This window comes from Haemaphysalis longicornis, unplaced genomic scaffold, assembly GCF_048455015.1.
Source record: "Haemaphysalis longicornis isolate Haplotype H1 unplaced genomic scaffold, Haemaphysalis longicornis Haplotype H1 scaffold_33, whole genome shotgun sequence".
Lineage (NCBI taxonomy): Eukaryota > Metazoa > Arthropoda > Arachnida > Ixodida > Ixodidae > Haemaphysalis > Haemaphysalis longicornis.
In genome coordinates this window covers 3,412,923-3,430,527 of record NW_027526346.1, presented here as the reverse complement: position 1 = coordinate 3,430,527, position 17,605 = coordinate 3,412,923, and the positions used below count along the sequence as shown (strand labels likewise).

The 17,605-nt window shown below is 52.3% G+C and overlaps 1 protein-coding gene across 1 annotated transcript; it reads left to right on the top strand.

The window, feature by feature from the left end:
• Nucleotides 1-820: 820 nt before the first annotated feature.
• On the top strand, nt 821-16,852 carry LOC144177871 (scoloptoxin SSD976-like). Its single transcript, XM_077705451.1, has 5 exons — nt 821-876; nt 3,527-3,674; nt 9,745-9,879; nt 9,971-10,185; nt 16,585-16,852. Exons 1-5 carry the CDS (start codon nt 821-823, stop codon nt 16,850-16,852), a joined length of 822 nt encoding a protein of 273 aa, XP_077561577.1.
• The last annotated feature ends 753 nt before the right edge of the window (nt 16,853-17,605 follow it).

Here is a 17,605-nt window from a genome sequence, read left to right as displayed (position 1 = left end):
CGGGGAATTTTTTTCATCCATCTTCTTTGGTGATGGTGCTGGTAGTTGTGCAGGCTACTCCCCCTCTCCCTGTCATTCTTGTTTTCAGTACGACCCTTTCCCGCAAGCGATCCACAACCCTTGTGGCGCTCCCTCCTCCTGCAAGGTTGTCCCACTGACATGAACCTTCGTCCTGATTCCAGCGTTCTTGCTAGAGTTCGTCCTGTGTTTTAAAGGGGCACTGACACAAAAATTTTGCATCTTTTTTTTTTTGGCGATAAGTAGCTAGTGACCAACTTATCACCTGTAGAAACCTCATTTGCTTCAGCTTGAGGCGGTTGTTTATTTAGAGGAATTGTCAATGCGGCCAGTCGCAGTTTCGGTTTCAGCGGGTGCCGCGAAACGATGCATTTCTTGTGAACAAGGCTGACCACGTGACCGTCGGAGGGATATCACAGAGCAGAGCTGCCGTAGCACTGTCGAATCCGCGTCGCCGGCAGTTTCTGCGAATGCCCCCACGTACTGATCTCGTGAGCCGCTTAATTCAAAAGCGACCGTGGGCATGACGCAGGCGCTGCGAGTGCAAATGCTGCCGCGGCTAGAGAACGACGCGCGCTGGGAGCAGCCGGCCGGTCTGCCTACAGGTACTCCTACAGATGTGTTCGGCTTAGCACTGCGGCGGATATTCGATTGCCGCTCTCGTAAGCGGTGCAGATGACCATTTTTAATGCAACCCGCCATCGCATCATTAACTCCTTTCTCATATAAGCTGCCATGGTTGGGACCTGGGTCCAATTTCGTGTAGCGGTAACAAGCTATCACTTGAACTAAATGCGCCGGCATGCGCCACTTTGCGGCCGTAGCCGCCGTCTGCACAGCGACCGTGCGGCTCGCTCAGTAGGCTTTCCGTGTCTCCGGCGCGTTTTCGCGTCTAATGTAAATAAAAAGTAATAAAAACAGAGTGCCTGGAATCGCTGTAGAACTTTGGTCGCGGCCAGCTGCTCGATGAGCCGACGAAATCATGGTGCCTCCACCGCCAACGATCGGGTCGTTCGTTCTCGAGAGCAGAAGCTCCGCCCTCCGATTGGAGCGGCGAGCCGGCGGAAAACGCCGGCAGTGCAGAAGCGGCAAACACAAACTTGTGACGTGTTTGGATGTTGTTTATTTGCAAAATATCCAGGGGATGTCGATTGCGCGAGGTCCTCTGCTGGCTGCTCGGTTGCGCTTCGCACACTTTAAAATTGTTTTTAAATATGTTCTAGGCTATATTAGCCGCTGATATTTTGCAGATGATGTATGTGTGTTCACGCCAATCTATCTCCGAAGTTATCTCACCTTCAAAATATTGTGTCAGTACCCCTTTAAGTGTACAGCGCTTTACGGGCTCGACTTGTCGTCGTACCTTTTTTGCTGTCACGTTGTTTGATGTCGAGCGACCGCCGCAATCAGGCGGCGCAGTGAGATTACGGAGCCAAGTAGAGCCCCACAGCGTAGCCGTAACAGCGTCCCACTCAAGCCTAAAAGAACAAGCGGTGTATATAGTCACAAGCTTTCGAAACTCGTGAACCGTTGGCGCATGTCATACATCTGCCCGTTCTTTAGCGAAAAGAAAAGTGCAGGTTCACTTATTGATGCAAAAATATGTAATTACTCGGCAGCCCCCGCGTTCATCTAGTTAGGAATGATCGTTGGGTTGGTTTCTACGATAGTAAGCGAAAAAAGTGACCGGCAGAAACGGTGCGTTGCAAACTGCGCAGTAAGGCGACGGCACGAACGGGATGAAAACAAGCATGAAAAAGAACAAAATTCCCACTCGCGCTGTTCCAGGCAGGAGGCGCGCGAGCACTGCGAAGGCGGGGAGTTTGAATTGCATTGGACAAAGCTTCGCTTAATTTATCAGGAAAGGAGCGAGCCAGGGCGGAGAAGAGCGTGATGGGTGGTAGTAGTGAGCGGATAGAAGCGCCACAGCCCATTATGGCGAATCACTGCTCCGCACTTTCGACAGCTTTCACAGTGAGTGAAACGGCTTTAATTTTTTTCTTCCTTCTGTGTTGTGTCCTTAGCGCTAGTACCCAGTATCCGTAAACCAACCAGTTTAACTTTCCGTCTTTAATTCGTCTGTCTCCACGTCGAGAAATTTAGGCCCGTCACCGTGTCGTAGAACAGCCCCATAACAGACCCGCCCCGGTCAATCTCTCCACGAATGCACGGCGTCGACGACGCCACCATGTAGTAGAACATTTCCCTGTGTCAAAATGGCGGAATAAAAAAGGACCAGGGTGTATATAAAATATGAAGAAGGCCAAGTGACAGGGATTTTTTTTCGTAAATGCAAGGCAACAGTCACGGAGTTTTGATACCAAATTTCCCGGCTAAATCTTAACCTTTAAAAATCCAGTCAGGCTTCGTCTCCTCAACGTCCTTTCTGCAAAGATCGGGAAACTATACAACACATTAATTTAAATTCTCGCAGATTTTTCTCTCCGCGAACCACACACCCTGAATGTATACTTTTGTCCGGCTCAATCTCCCGTCATCCGCATACCCTTGTTGCTTCGTGGGTGCTTCGTTCCTGGGAGTTCGCCACAGGTATATCGTGTTCGCCTTTCATTCCTTTGTTGCGGCGACACGGTGGTTGCTCTGCTAGGTGACTATTTCTTCATTCGTTCTTTTTGTAGCGTATACGCTACACTGGCCGAGGTTGAGCAGTTTCGCGTGGACTCTGAAGGGCCGTGCTGCGTAAGCGCGAGGAGAATTGGATTGGATTGGAATGGAATAAATTGGATTGTATTGGATTGGATTTGAAATCCAATCGAATTGGGGTACGGGTGTTTAGCGAATTGGGTCTGCGCATTCCAGAGGAGTGACGTCTTAGTTGCGGCAGACGCACTGGCGCCGCCGCGTGCCCAGCTGTGCGCCTCCGTTGCGCAGTAGCCACGTCTGACGCTGCGCCGGACCCATAGCCGTTTCGCGTGGCTCCTGCAGAGCCGTGCTGAGCATGCGCGAGGAGCAGTGACTGGACTGGACTGGACTGGACTGGACTGGACTGGACTGGACTGGACTGGATTGGATTGGATTGGATTGGATTGGATTGGATTGGATTGGATTGGATTGGACTGGACTGGACTGGACTGGACTGGATTGGATTGCTGAACCTTAGCTCACGTTACGTATATTCTTCTTACATAGCCGAGCTAAGCCACTGCTAATTTTTTTCCTGGCTCGTTTGGTACATTGCGCAATTTGTTCGTTCTCTTTTTTTTCTTTCTCTCTGTCTTCAATTTTGTTTCTAAAATAAACCAGGGCCCAATCTGATCTTCACAGGCAGGTTCTTGGACAATCCCCGGGCGGAGTATGTGCCGTGATCCGAGGCTACCAACCAACCAACGAGCCAACCATTACGACGTGTCGTGGTCCCAACGATCACCTTGTCACTGAAATCCCCAGGTGGGGAGGCCGTCGTCTTCATGGACTGCCAGACGCGTCCGTGTCCTTCGATCTGCCTACCCCCGAGGACAGCTGCCAGGTGCGACCGATTGCGACGCAGAAGCGTGGACGCTACCTCGCGCTCTGCGATCCTCAAGGCGCACAACGACTACCGCAGCCTGGTGGCCCGAGGACAGCTGCGGGGGTTCCCACCGGCCGCCGACATGCAGGAGCTCCTCTGGGACGACCACCCGGCCAGAGTAGCACAGGTACCGCCGTCCTCGGCAACTTTCCGTTCCACTGGTCCGACCCCGATGGCTAAGGAGGAGGAAAACTTTTATCAATATCAAATAAGAGCGCTGTGAGTGCAGTCCTCAGTCCAGGACCCCAGCAGAGCTTGCTGCCGCCTTCGCCCTCTCGATGAGCCGAAGCTGACGATCAGGATCAGAGCTGGTCAGCTCTCGCTCCCACTCTGCTCTAAAGATGGATTTCGTATTGTGTCTATATTCTTATTACGTTGACCCGATGGCCGAAGAATTGCAAATTTTTAAAGACGATAGTCTTTTTAGGGCTACTAAAATGCAGAAATTGTGGTCTGCCTGTCTGTCTGTCTGTCTGTGACTCGATACAGCCACCCGGCCAAAGTGAAATGAAACACGCGCAATAGTCTTATATACTCAGAGCCAAATCTAAACGTCTAAGTCCGGTGTCAATGTTCATACTTGTCAGCATTGTTGAACAACAACAAGACATTACACAAATATAAGGCAGCAAATCAATACATAAGTGATACTCGCAGTGATCCTTTATTAAAGAATGTATGTCGGATGCTTGGTTTTTCCGATAGCAAATGAAATGCTACATCAACGGCAGCAACCTGCTGTTGCCACGGCTCTCCTGGCGGCATTTAAGAAATCAAACTGGAATAGCAACGAAAGGTTCCACTAGATGAGATCTACGTTCCGCTTGGAACGCTTGTGCAGTAGGGCATCGTGGTTCTATATATGTTGTAGTAGGCTGCCTCAACTTACGCGCGTCCCCGCCGTACGGCAGCGCTGGCATCGAGACACCGACTTGGAGCAGTAGAACGCGGTAAATTTAAATTCACTTGAGCAAACATCTGCCGTGTTATCTTGGGAGAAACGGGACGGGAAAGGAACACCATTTGAGGTGAGCGGGAAAGAGAAGGGAGGCCTGAACTTGACAGGGACGCCAAACGACTATCGTCTTTCGGCGACATTTGCAACGAAATGAGTAGATACGCGGCCATTTTTCACTTGGGCGGCGTCTATTCTCACGGCGGCTGTGAGAATTAGAATGTCATTCACAGCAGTTCCGACAAAATCCTGTCATTATTAAAGTTACCTGATCTAAACTAAACTGACCTTTACTTGTCATTGTTTTGCGACCTTTTGCCTCTCGTAGGGATCGTGAAGACAGAATCCAAGTTCGTATCTAGGCAAAGGACGCCACATCAGAACAATAATCATGCTAATTTCGGCAAACTTCACCATTTAGGCTATATATCACGAAAAACAGATGAAAGAGTGGTGACAGAGTATACCTCACTTGCTCGCATTATCCTATGACGTCACAAAGGGGTGTGACTGAGCAGCCAACTTTGTCGCACTCCCTTATGACGTCACATGGATAGTTCTTGTGATTGTTCACCGCCTACCGAGTAGAAGGAGGAGGCAAAACGTTTATTGAGAAAAATAAAGTACTGTGGGTGGCCTCCTCAGTTTAGGAGGCCGCGCGCCGCCGCTTCTCGTGTGGCCCGCTGGGTCAGAGTGAGCTGCTCCTGCAGGTCCGAGCTGGTCAGCACGCATTCCCACTGCTCGGGGATTGGGGAAGGGAGAGGGACCGGGCGTTGAGGGCATTGGAAGACGTGGTGGGAACTGGTGGCTGGAGCGTTGCTCTCCGGGCAGTTGTACTCGAAGCGTGTGGGTGAGATGTGGGAGGGGATGGTGGAGATATAGTATGTACCCGCTTGTAGTCAGCGCCACGTTCGTGATTCTTGGACGGAGAGGGTAGGGTGGAACGGCGGATACCTTCGGCGAGCGTGACGGTAGTGCGATAGGATGTCAGCGAAGCAGGGGGGAAGAGGATGGAGTGGCCGTCATAGAGGCCGAGCAGCCAGGCCCTGTAGGGAACTCCCGGAAGTGAAGCCCGCGGGAAGCAGCATGTGTTGCTTCATTCCCGTTGAGCGAGGGATGTCCCGGCGTCCATAGGATGGTGATTGTAGGTACTTTGGGAGTGGCTTTGAGGAGCTTGAGTGCCGGCGGGAGTTCTCTTCCCAGGAGGTAATGTCAACAGGCTTGTTGAGGATCAATGATTAGGGTTAAGTGGGTGGTTGGTGTATGGGTGGCCGCCGCGAGGGCAATGGCGATGGCTTCAGCAGCGGTTGAAGAGAGCTGAAAGGAAAAGGCGGTAGCTGTTTTGAGAACGGTACCCTCGTTGTCCGTGACTGCTAAAGTCGAGCGGGGGTATGGTGGGGTTTGGGCGATGTTTGTATAGACACTTCCAAGTCGATTTGCTGGTGCTGCTTTGGTTCTACCATTGGGCTAACAAGTTGATCTGTTCTTCCCCCTCCCCGATGGCGTCACTGATGACGTGCGCCAAAAATTTTAATCTTGATAAATACCATGCATCTTCCTGAGAAAACCAACGTCTCCAGTGCCGTAATAAGGCTGGTCGGCATATAAATATTTATTGGCTTTATTGAGTTTACCCCTTGACATCTGTTCTTTACGCCATAAAATTCCCTCCGATGCACACAGTGCGTGGCCAAAGGTTGCGGGTTTCCACAGTGCGAGTAATATTCTGCAGCATGTAGCTGTAGACATTGTTCAGAATAGAGGATTAGGTCTGACTAAGTGCCAACAGAAAGGGTGACTGTCATGGTCGTCTGTAGTGGTGTCCTCCCTAATTCGAATCCTCTTGGGATCCTAATTCGCATGTCGTGAAATAATTGATCCAACGTGTCACCTCTAAGATGCAGATATAGCACAACCAAATGTCATAAATGACAACATTTTAAGAAGTTTATCCTGCAAGAACTGGTACAAATCTTCAAATTTACAAATCTACAAACTAATCCTACACATTGATCCTACTAGTGTTTTATATCTTATCCGCAGCTTGTTAACGTCAATGAAATAACGGCACTTTGCTCTTTTTGGGGACTCCACTAACAGCTCACAATGTCCTCAGGCGCTCGTCTCTAGACATTTCTTCTTCGCTTCCAGTTTGTAATACAGACTTGTACAGGTGCCCCCAAAATAATACGGAGAACGGGAGAGGTGGCCGGAGCGCGCAAAACTGCATGCCAGCGCGATCTATGCGTAGATGCGCCGCAGATAGCGAGAGGCGAGAGTGCGTGGGCACATCCGACTGGCCCCTCTTGATGTTCTGACGCTCGTCTTATCGTCGGCTCAAGCGAAGCCGCGCTGCTGCCACCCCTGCTCGACAGGGGCGCTTTCGGAGCTTCACGAAGGCCTGTTTAAGCAGAGCCAGCGAAGAAAGCTTCATCTTCAGCGGGGTCCGCTTTCTGCTTCGTCATGAATACCACCGGTTTCACTATGGGTGCCTGCCGTGCTTCGCGATCCGCTTGATTTCGAATCATGCGGCTAGAATAATGCCTGGCTCCAGCTAGCGCATAAAATGAGCAAAAAACAAAAATTTCATGCGCGTACTGGCTGCGTTGCTGCGAAGGTTCTAAGCGCCGCTCAAAAGAATTGAGAAAGTGAGTGGAGTAAAGGCCAGTTGCTTCAAAACAAATAGGCTTCATTATATCAAATTCAATGAACTGCCAAAATCGGTAATATAGTGAACTTAGCGAGGGCTTTCCGACAATATCTCGCACTGATTGAAAAACAGAATCCCGGGACGCTCGCCGCCGAGTCTGTACACAAAGCAGCCGCGTCGGCGGATTGCCTCGAAAGCGCGTCATTCCTATTTCATATTTGCCTCGCTTTCGAGGCGCGTTTTCAAAGAAAATGCTACGAGTTGTGCCGCGCCTCCGCCAGATGGCGCCACGGGTCCCGCGACCGAGAGAAGACGCAGTGAAACATCCCCCTCGCGAGGGGCACGATCAAATGCAGAGCATTTCCGGGGGCGCATGACGTTAAGTAGTTTGCGTTACGTTAATGTTGTTGCACTTGTGGCAACTGCTGACGAGAGAGCGCTCGTCAGCAGTAATTTGAATGAGTCAACGATATAAGGCGCGTTCGTAGCGTCCCATTCTGTGTCGGCTTTGTGGTGCAGTGGGTAGAGCACCATGTACATTGCGTTCCGCCCGCAGGGTAGAGGGATCGAAACCGGGCGCCGGGTAGTATTTTTTTTTATATAGTAGGGAGGGGTGCGGACTACGGACGTCAACGCGGGTGACATCGTGAGTTACTGAAATAATCTGCATTTAATATGAATCAAAAGTATTGACAATTAAACAAATAGTTGAAACAGAATTTCTTGACAAGGAAAAGGGTAGCTTCAGAATTTGCTTCAGTGGCAACCACCCTTGATTCATTTCGCCGAGCATTGTGGCAAAATATGCCCAATCACTGCCTTCTCAAGCCGGGACACACTTCATTTTTAAGTGAATTTGTGTAGGTTTGTGTCTCCGTATTTGAGTGGAAGTAACTGGAGTCCAAAGGTATCACTTCCCATTTTATTTGATTGCCAATTTGTATCGTTAAGGCAACGCAGCCAGTACGCGCATGAAATTTTTGTATTTTGCTCATTTTATGCGCTAGCTGGAGCCAGGCATTATTCTAGCCACATGATTCGAAATCAAGCGGATCGCGAAGCACGGCAGGCACCCATAGTGAAACCGGTGGCATTCATGACGAAGCAGTAAGCAGACCCCGCTGAAGATGAAGTTTTCTTCGCTGGCTCTGCGTAAACAGGCCTTCGTGAAGCTCCGAAAGCGCCCCTGTCGAGCAGGGGTGGCAGCAGCGCGGCTTCGCTTGAGCCGACGATAAGACGAGCGTCAGAACATAAAGAGGGGTCAGCCGCATGTGCTCACGCACTCTCGCTATCTGCGGCGCATCTACGCATAGATCGCGCTGGCATGCAGTTTTGCGCGCTCCGGCCACCGCTCCCGTGCTCCGTATTATTTTTGGGGCACCTGTACTCTGTCAGAGGGACCCCGCGCAGTCGTCAGCAAACACAACGCTGCACCACTTGCAAATCATTTTCAACAAGCAACTGTGCACAAAAAAAGGGGACGGCTGATTTTAATAATTCGTGAGGCGTATAACGTGGCTCAGTGAGTGATTCGGGGCTTGGTTTTCCTGGCATCATTTACTGCAGAATTGTTTCCCGAATACAAGGGCGACTCTGTTGACTATTGTGTAGCCGATAGAAGACATCGTACTGATATGTGCAGGTGTTAGCTGTTAACCGCGATGCGACTGCATGGGCTGTCTTGCAGTAGACACGCGCTCCCCAAGTACGCTGCTCAGATTAAGGACTATATGCCATGGTCCACGCGCGCGGTGTTATTTTTTTTAAAAGTGCAGAGCACTTTATGGGCTAGCCTTGTCGTCGTACCCCGCTAACGGTCGATGCGACTGCCGGAATGCAGCGAGATAACGGACCCAAGTAGAGCCTGATGTACCGTCAGGGGGTCACGCTGAGGCTTCTAAAACCACGCGGTTTAAATAGGAATAACCGTTAGACGATCGTGAACCGTTGGCGCTTGTCATACATCTCCCCGTTTTTCAGCGCAAATAAAGGTGGAGATACATTTCGGGCAAAATCTGCGTATGTAACCGGCAGCCCCACGTTCATTTAGTTAGGAACGCTCCTTGGGTTAATTTTTACGATAGTAAGCATAAAAAAAAAACGGCCGCGCAAGAAAAAATGGCGTGTTCGAAATGCCGCAGAAAGGCTCCAGCCGCTCAAGAAAAAAATTACGCATTCAAAATGACGCAAAACAGCTCCAGCATACGAAATTAAAGCAAGCACAAAAAGAACAGAACTCCCGCTGGCGCAGTTTCAAGCAGGGGGCGCGCGAGCACTGCGAAGGCGGAAAATCTGAAATGCATTGGGTGGTAGCAGTGAGCGTATAACGGCGCCACAGCCCATTATGGCGAATCACAGCCCTGCACTTCCGACAGCTTTCACATTGAGTGGAACGACTGTAATTCTTGTTCTATTTTTTACGCAGCGGTACCTGGTACCTTTTCCTTTCCGCGTCCCTCTTGTGCGTGCATAAGTATTAGCTATAAAGTGAACGTTTGCTAGCGTGCGCTGTTCACGTGTGGCAAGCGTTGCAGTAACGACCATCATAGGCACGCCTGACATGTTTCTCACGTTTCCTCTTTCCCACAACAGGCCCATGCAGAACTGTGCCAGTTTGCGCACGACGATGCCAATAACCGGTGTACTAGGCGCTTTGACGTTGCGGGCCAGAACATCGCCATTTCCACCAGCACGGGCGCCGGTCTGGCCGCCACAGATCTTCGATTGGTTCAACGAATCCTGGGAATACCCACCAAGCCGGGTGAAGGCGTTCCAGAGTGGAGGATTGAGAGGGGGGATGGTTGGCCACTTCACGCAGGTCATCTGGGCCAAGAGTCGCTACGTGGGATGCGGCTTCACCTACTACCACTATGCGGGGGGTGTGGGGTGGCCCTACAAGCAGCTTTACACGTGCAAGTATGGTCCATCCGGAAACTACCGAGGGAAGCCGGTGTACCAGGAGGGCCCCTGCGTGTCCAGCTGGCACCAGCCGCAACAGCGCCACTGGCCTCTGCAGCGACGGGACGAAAAGCGGTGCAGGCGGTGGTTTGATAGCGGTGGTCAAAGAGGTCATGACGATGGACTTTTTTTAGTGGTACTAGTTACTTTTCCATAGAGGACGTTGCGGACGGCGACGTGACTTATCCTTCTCGCCAAACAACCGACCTCAACCGTGACGTGAACTCCATAGGCCGAGATGTATGCCCTCGTCGCATGACTTGTTTGGATTAAAATGTGATTTTTTGATTAATGGCAAAAGTTAACAAGGCTACCAAATGCTTTAAAATGTTCTCTAGATATTTACACTGACAGCGGGATAGGGTTCGCCCAAAGAGACGCTGGTTTAACACTGGCTTTGGTGTGTAGCGTTAGTGCCAGCTCATAAGACTGATACAAAATTCCGGCAAAACGTATCTCTGAGGATTGTCAAGACAATGCAATTAGGCTTCTTTTGTTTGCGTTATAGATTTGTTAAGACAAACTGACTTCTGTTTGTCACGACTTCTGTTTGTCATCACACATTCCCTCTACCTTTACAACCATCCCCACACCCCCCTCCCACCCTCGTTTGGAAGGTCAGATTGTTCTTTCCCTTTCCTGTCTCGCAGCTTCTTTTCCCCACCCCTTCCCTCCCTCTACGCTCCTCTATTCGAAAGCAAAATGAACGCCTTAGCGCCGCACAGCGTTTTGACAGATGTCGACATCCGAAAAAAATTAAAACCATTCCACTCAATGTCAAAGCTGTCGGAAGTGCAGAGCAATGATTCCCCATAATGGGCTGTAGCGCCGTTATCCGCTCACTGTTACCCAATGCAATTCAAATTTCCCGCCTTAGCAGGGGTCGCGCACCCCTTGCCTGAAACTACGCCAGCAAAAGTTCTGTTCTGTTTGTGCTTGCTTTTCCTCCCGCACGTGCCGGCGTTGCACTGCCACTTTTCTTTCGCTTACTATCGTAAAAACTAACCCAACTAGCGTTCCTAACTAAATGAACGCGGGCGCTACCGGTTAATTGGGTATATTTTGCCTCAAACGTGCCTATAGTTTTCTTCGCGCTAAACAAATGGGGAGATGTATGACAATTGCGCCAGCGGTTCACGAGTTTCAAACGCTTATGACTATGTATACTTGGTTTTCGAAGCCTCTGTGGGACGCCGCTACGACGGAACGCCGTGTGGCTCTACTTGGGTCTAGCGAGCGAGCTACGACGACAAGGCGAGCGCCTGAAGGGCTCTGCACTTCAAAATTGTAGTGACACCCCACTTTGTGAACGCGGGCCGCGCGCAGACCTTCTGCTGGCCTTACTCAGGAATCGCCCGATACGGGATTCTGTGTTCCCTCAACGGGCAGTGTGCACGTGGTCGGTAGCTATCTGTGCACGTGTCCGTGGCCTTGAAGGTTTCTTCTTCAGATGTTCGCTTAAAGGAAGGAAAGGAAGCATACTGGCCTATTTTTGTTGCTGTTTTATTTCTGAGGCGCGTCGTCCCCCGCTACGCCACTAACTCCTCCTTTACATGTCTAGCCTCTCAACTGCTCCGATCATGCTTTTCCTCCCCCATCTCTTCCTCCCACATGGTCGCTCATTTTTACGATTGCGCGTCAAAAGTATTGACGTTTCACTTATCCCCAACCGGTAGTGTCCACGTGATCGGCAACTGGCTGTCCACGTGTTCACCACGTGGTCTCGAATGTGCATTTTTCACATAGTCTGCTCCTAGAAGGCTGGGTGGCAGCGCATTTAGTGTTTGAGGCGAATCCTCGCGCACCTTGAGCAACACGTGTAGCCGCCTTTTCGGACATCCTTGCCCATCGCAGATACACCAGACAATTCCCACCCCAGCTTGCCTCCCTCACGCGCCTACAGGCCGCTACATACACTAGACTACACACTAATTGCCTGCTCACCCCGTGACTAGCTAGCAGTATACAGGCCCAAATATGCCGTGGTGTAGTTCTTACTGCAGCATCTCATCTGCATAACGTCAACACGTATACTGTGGGCACGCCCATCCATACGCTGGGAGCGCAAGCGCCTACACCTCATCATTTTTCACGTCACCTCATCATTGTCATGGGAGGCTGGCCTAACTGGCGTAGCCCTCATTTCACATATCGCAGCACCTCTCTTTCGTTGCCAGACCACCTGTAATACCCAGAGAAAAGATGCTGAAAGTGACTGAATTTCTCCTTACCTACATGGAAGCTTTCCTAAATAACAAACAGTAATACACCCATTTCAACTTTAAATGTGTTTGGCGCTTGAAAGAAGGTAGAGCAGTCTTTCCAAGTTTGAGCAGAGGTGGAAATAGGTGGCAATCTCGACCACTCGGAACGTGGTAGCTTGCTTCCGGTTACGCACTTCCAGGTTTTCCGCCAATCACATTGCACGGGAGGCCAAGTATATACGCTAAGTAACAAAAGAGTTTGTCAGACTTTGATATAACAAAACTTGTTCAGCTGGTGAAAATCATTTGGCTACCTTCGCAACTAAAATGCGCGGACTGAGGAAACAGCGGATTGATTGATTGATTGATTGATTGATTGATTGATTGATTGATTGATTGATTGATTGATTGATTGATTGATTGATTGATTGTAGGGTTTAACGCGCCGACAGGCGATGAGGCGCGCCGTAGTGGAGGTCTCTGGAATAATTTTGACCACCTGGTGATCTTTAACGTGCGCCGAAATATCGTACACACGGGCGTTTTTGCTTTTCGCCTCCATCAGAAAAGCGACCGCCGCGAGGAAACGGCGGAGCATGTTGGTCTTCACTGGCTTATACTTGGCCTCTCTTACGTCTGCCCCTTTTTAAGAGAGACATCGTTAAAAAGCCAAGTCAAGTCAAATCAAAGTTAAATCAAAGTCCACAATCCGCCCTCCTAAAGTCCAAAATCCAAATTACAAAAGTCCGAAGCCAAAGTCCAAAGGCAACGCCCGCGCGCTACGAACCCAAAGCAAATGCTGTGCGACCCGAATGCGACGATATCGCAATCAGATACACGCCGGTTTCGTAACGCGAGGGACCGATTCCGACCACGGGAAGAGTTTTTAACAGCGCAATTGTTGAGCACATCGTAATTTTTCGTGTCCGCAGGTAACAAATCAAGAAAATACCGAGCGCTCATGAGTGCGTGACCATCCGGTGGTTTCCGGCTCACATGGGCCGGGAGCTCCGCAACGGCCACCGAAACGTCAACGAGGTAGCCGACGCCGCGGCCCGTGATCTCGCCACGTGCCGAGCCGCGCCAGCGACGGACGCCGACGTCGACGAGGAATCGAGCGAAGAAGAAGACTACGACGCGGAACCCCTGACCACGTACGGCGCGACGCTGCGCTGGTACAGGAAAGAGAGGCGGGCCTACCCTCCGCCCCATCCGGGGCTCGCGAGGAGGGAGGCCGTGCTTCTGCGGCAACTACAGACTCGGACGGTGCTGACGCCGGCGCTCGCGCGCCACGTGTGCCCGGACCTGTATGAAGACTGTGTGTGCAGTGTTTGTGCGCGAGTGACCGCGGACCTGACCCACCTGATGTGGGGTTGTGAAAGACACGACGCGAGTGACGGGAGGCCGACCCTCCCTCCGGACGTTACGGACTCGATCGGCTCTTCGGAGCGCGAACACCAGCTAAGGGCTATCCAGCGGCTCGAGGCTGCACTGGGCAAGCAACGGCGAAAGGAGAACCCGCCCTCCTCTCGGCCTCCTCCTGCGGGAGCGAGGGCTAGGGGAGACAGCGGCGGCACTCCAAGTAGCCCGCGCCGACCAGACGCAGGCCTCGGGGTCGGCCCGACGCCGCAGTGAGCGGCGAAGACTACGGGACGGTGAAGCCCTGCGAGCAGTAGTATTAACTCTATGCCTGCGAGGCCTGACCCGTCCCCGACTGCAGGAGATCCAATAAAGTCCTTTCTCTCTCTCTCGCGGAAACCGCCCAGCGTCCATGGCGCACGTTTGTGAAGCCAAGCATTCCCACTTACGGAGATTGGCCAAGATTGCGGCGACCGCCCGGCCGTTAAAAAAAAACAAATGCCGAGCGCTCGTGTGTGCGTGCTTCGGGGCAACCGCCGATCGTCCCGGAAGCACGTTTACCAAGTCAAGCCTACCCGCTTAAGGAGATTGGTCAAGACCCCCCCCCCCAAAAAAAAAAAAAAAAAAAAAAAACTCCAGTGTTCTCCGCAAAAGTGGCAACACTTGCTCGGAAAGGGAAAGTCAAGTCACAGCGTACACTCCTCCAAGGTGATGTCCAATGGTTATCACTTCAAAAAAAATATGAAAGAAGCTCACACCTATGCAACAATGATGGAGAAGCAAATCGGCTGCAATAGCGGACTTAAAACAGTCGTGAATGTCGTGATGGTTGCGTACAGCTTCGCTACCTTCAAGTCATACGCGCTAATGTGAGCTTCCTTCATTTTTCTTGAGGCGTGCACTCCCAACACCTCCTCATGGTCCCCTTGCCTCCTCGCCACTTCTCTCACACTTGTTGGCCTAGCACTCTCCTCCCCCATCCGCGCGGACAGAAGAAATGTTACACAGCTCCACTGTAAAAAACCTCCGTCGCATGCCCCCGCGCGAGGGACACGAGTAAATGCAGAGCATTGGGGGTGGTCACGTGGCGTAGGTTGTGGTAGTTGGCGGTGGTAGTTGTTGTTGTCGTACGGGTGCGTCGACGGCGCTTGAAGGCCAAGTACGACGAAATGCACGAGGCGTTGGAGCACGGGGAGTTTGCGAGCTTGGACGAGTTCCTGCACGCCTTTGACGTGCGGTCCGGGGAGGAGTACTCGGAGATTCTGCGGGCTGGCGCGTCGCGTCCGTGCGTGCTTCACGCGAGGACCGCCGCCGAGAAGCGCGTGAACGCGTTCAACCCGTGGATCGGAAGGGTTCTCGACACCAACATGGACCTGCAGATCATCCTCAACCACTACGCGTGCGCGGCGTACGTCGTGGACTACGTCAACAAGGCCGACCGCGGCATCTCGTTCTCGTAACGCGGGGTCCACCGCTCGCCGCTGACGTTTCGAAGCCGTGTCTCGCTCTCGATTCGATGGATCCGCAGCTCGACGCTGACGACTGGCGGCGGCCTCTCGTTCTCGACGCTCGGGATCGGCCGCTCGATGCTGATGCTTCGCCGCTGCCTTAGCGCGCGCAGTAGAGGGAGAGGATGTAGCACCTGCTGCTGCAACGCCTCTTTCAGCGCCGGAGCACGCGCATGCGCGCCCGCACCTGTTGTTGAGAGCGAGGAGGAGCGGGGGAGGGGCGCACGTGCTGGCTGGCTGTGGACGCCGATCGCCAACGGACGGGTGACATTGTGAGTTAAAGAAATGCCCTGCATTTAAGGAGGATCATCATCAGCTCGAGCTGTATGGTCACATTGCACATGGGCTCCGTGTTCTCCGAGCAAATATGCGATAATTTCTCCTGACCCTCCAAACCTGCGGTGTCGTCGAACTCAGCCAGTCAAAAGGATCATCCCGACACCACGTTTGACGCGGTGGGTGCAATTTTTGGACATTTAGGGCGCAGAGCCACCCGCCAAGCCTACCACGGTAGGTAGGCCTAACTCCCGAGAACGGCATGCAAAGCTCTTTGCGTGATGGTGACGGCACTTCGCACGTGCAAGCCCTTCATCCAGACCTACATCAAGCTATGGAATCGGATATCACGGATGAGGAGGGTCAACAGCCTGCCACTACGAATCAAGATGACGATTTCATCGAGGTCGTGTCGCGATCTCAACGCCGACGCCAACGCGGCACCGTCACGCCACCAGCGAGCACAGTAGGCGTATCACCAGCCCAAGCGCAAGCAGCCAACCTACTGCAGACACGTAAGCCCACATTTCGTCCTCAGCCACTCCCCCGAGGCGATTATAAGCTCGTCTTACGCCCGCAAGGTGGTTTACGCCTCCGAGACGTGGAATACGCCGAAGTCGCACTGGCCCTGCTGAACGCGATTAACGCTACGTGGCGAAAAGCAAACCTCAGGCTTCGCATCGACTCTATACAGAATACAGCTACCATCAGCACTCCCTCTGCGGAAGCAGCCCGAGCCCTCGTTCAAGTCAAGCAGATGTCTCTCGGCACCGCCGTTCATCCAGTATCACTGTACGGACTTGCTCCCGATGATGCCAGGAAGGGTGTAATCCATGGGGTTCCCCTCCGCTTCACAAATAATGAAATTCTCAGCAACCTCGACCAAACCGAGCACGAAATCTATGCAGTGCGTCGTCTTGGCCAAACCACGACCGTGATCCTGACCTTTGCAGGGCCGAAGGTCCCATACTTTGTGCGCCTCTATGGGGCCGAATACCCTTGCTCGTTGCACAAGAAGACAGTTCCAGTCTGCGCCACGTGCCACGACGTAGGACATCGATCTACGGCCTGCCCTCAGCCCAACGTCAAAGTGTGTCACCACTGCGGCCTCCGAGACCCGGCCCCAGACCATCCCTGCTTCCCTACCTGCGGCCTATGTGGGGGACCCCATCTCTCGGGCTCGCCTGGCTGCACGAAGCGCTATGCCGAACCCTACATCCTCCGGCAACGACGGTTCCGGCAAGTCGTCGCGGCCAGCCGGGACAGAGCTCAGGACCCGACCCCTCCACGTGGCAGGAGAAGGGAGCGGTCTGCTACTCCAAGTTCGAGACGCCGGAGCAGATCCAAAAGCAAGGGGCCTGGCGGAGCACCAGCGAGGCCGGCTGCACACAATGAAGACTCAAAACAAGTAAGCTGGGCTCAGCACGTATCTCGCACTGCTCCACCCCAAGCCCCCTCCCATACACAGTCACCCCAGGCTAACACACAATGCCACGAGTGCCCTCAATTGCTGCAAATCCTTGAACAGCAGAAAATTATGATAGCCTCTTTACAATCACGTCTGGAAGCCTTAGAACGCGCACCCCCCAGTACTAACTCAGAAAAACGAAAGAAACCCAATCCTGACTCCGAACCTATGGCCGCAGACCAAAATTCCACCTCACAGACTGGAAACCAACTTCCCTCGTCTCAGGACGTCTTTGCTCAACTAGTCAGTCAGCTTGGAAATTTGAATGAGGAAATCAAAAACCTCCGCTCAGACAATGTCATCCTCAAGCAAGAATTTCAATCCCTGAAGGAAGATCTTGCCGCCCTCCGGCAGGAAACGCAGGCTTCTCTCGTCGTCAATTCCGGAGGCCTTGAAACCCGTACAGACGCAGGGCCCATTAGACAAGACAGAATCGACGGTTGTGGCTCCCGTCCCCACCGCCGCGCAGTACCATACGCTCGAACAGTCGATGGCATGACCTGCCACCCGCCTTCAGATGGCCACGACACGCTCTAAGCAACAAGCCACGGCGATCCTACAATGGAATTGCCGTAGCTACCGAGGCAAAGCAGCCTCCCTACAACAGTACATACTTAGTTTGGACCCACAACCAGATATTATAGTATTACAGGAAACAAATGGACCCACCAAGCTCCCGG

Bases quoted from the DNA above. Each gene is read 5' to 3' on its own strand.
- LOC144177871 (XM_077705451.1), top strand. From the start codon at position 821: ATGCGCCACTTTGCGGCCGTAGCCGCCGTCTGCACAGCGACCGTGCGG. The intron at 9,880-9,970 runs GTTCAACGAATC...CACTTCACGCAG, and splicing joins CCGCCACAGATCTTCGATTG to GTCATCTGGGCCAAGAGTCG. The intron at 10,186-16,584 runs GTGCAGGCGGTG...ACCCGGCCCCAG, and splicing joins CAGCGACGGGACGAAAAGCG to ACCATCCCTGCTTCCCTACC.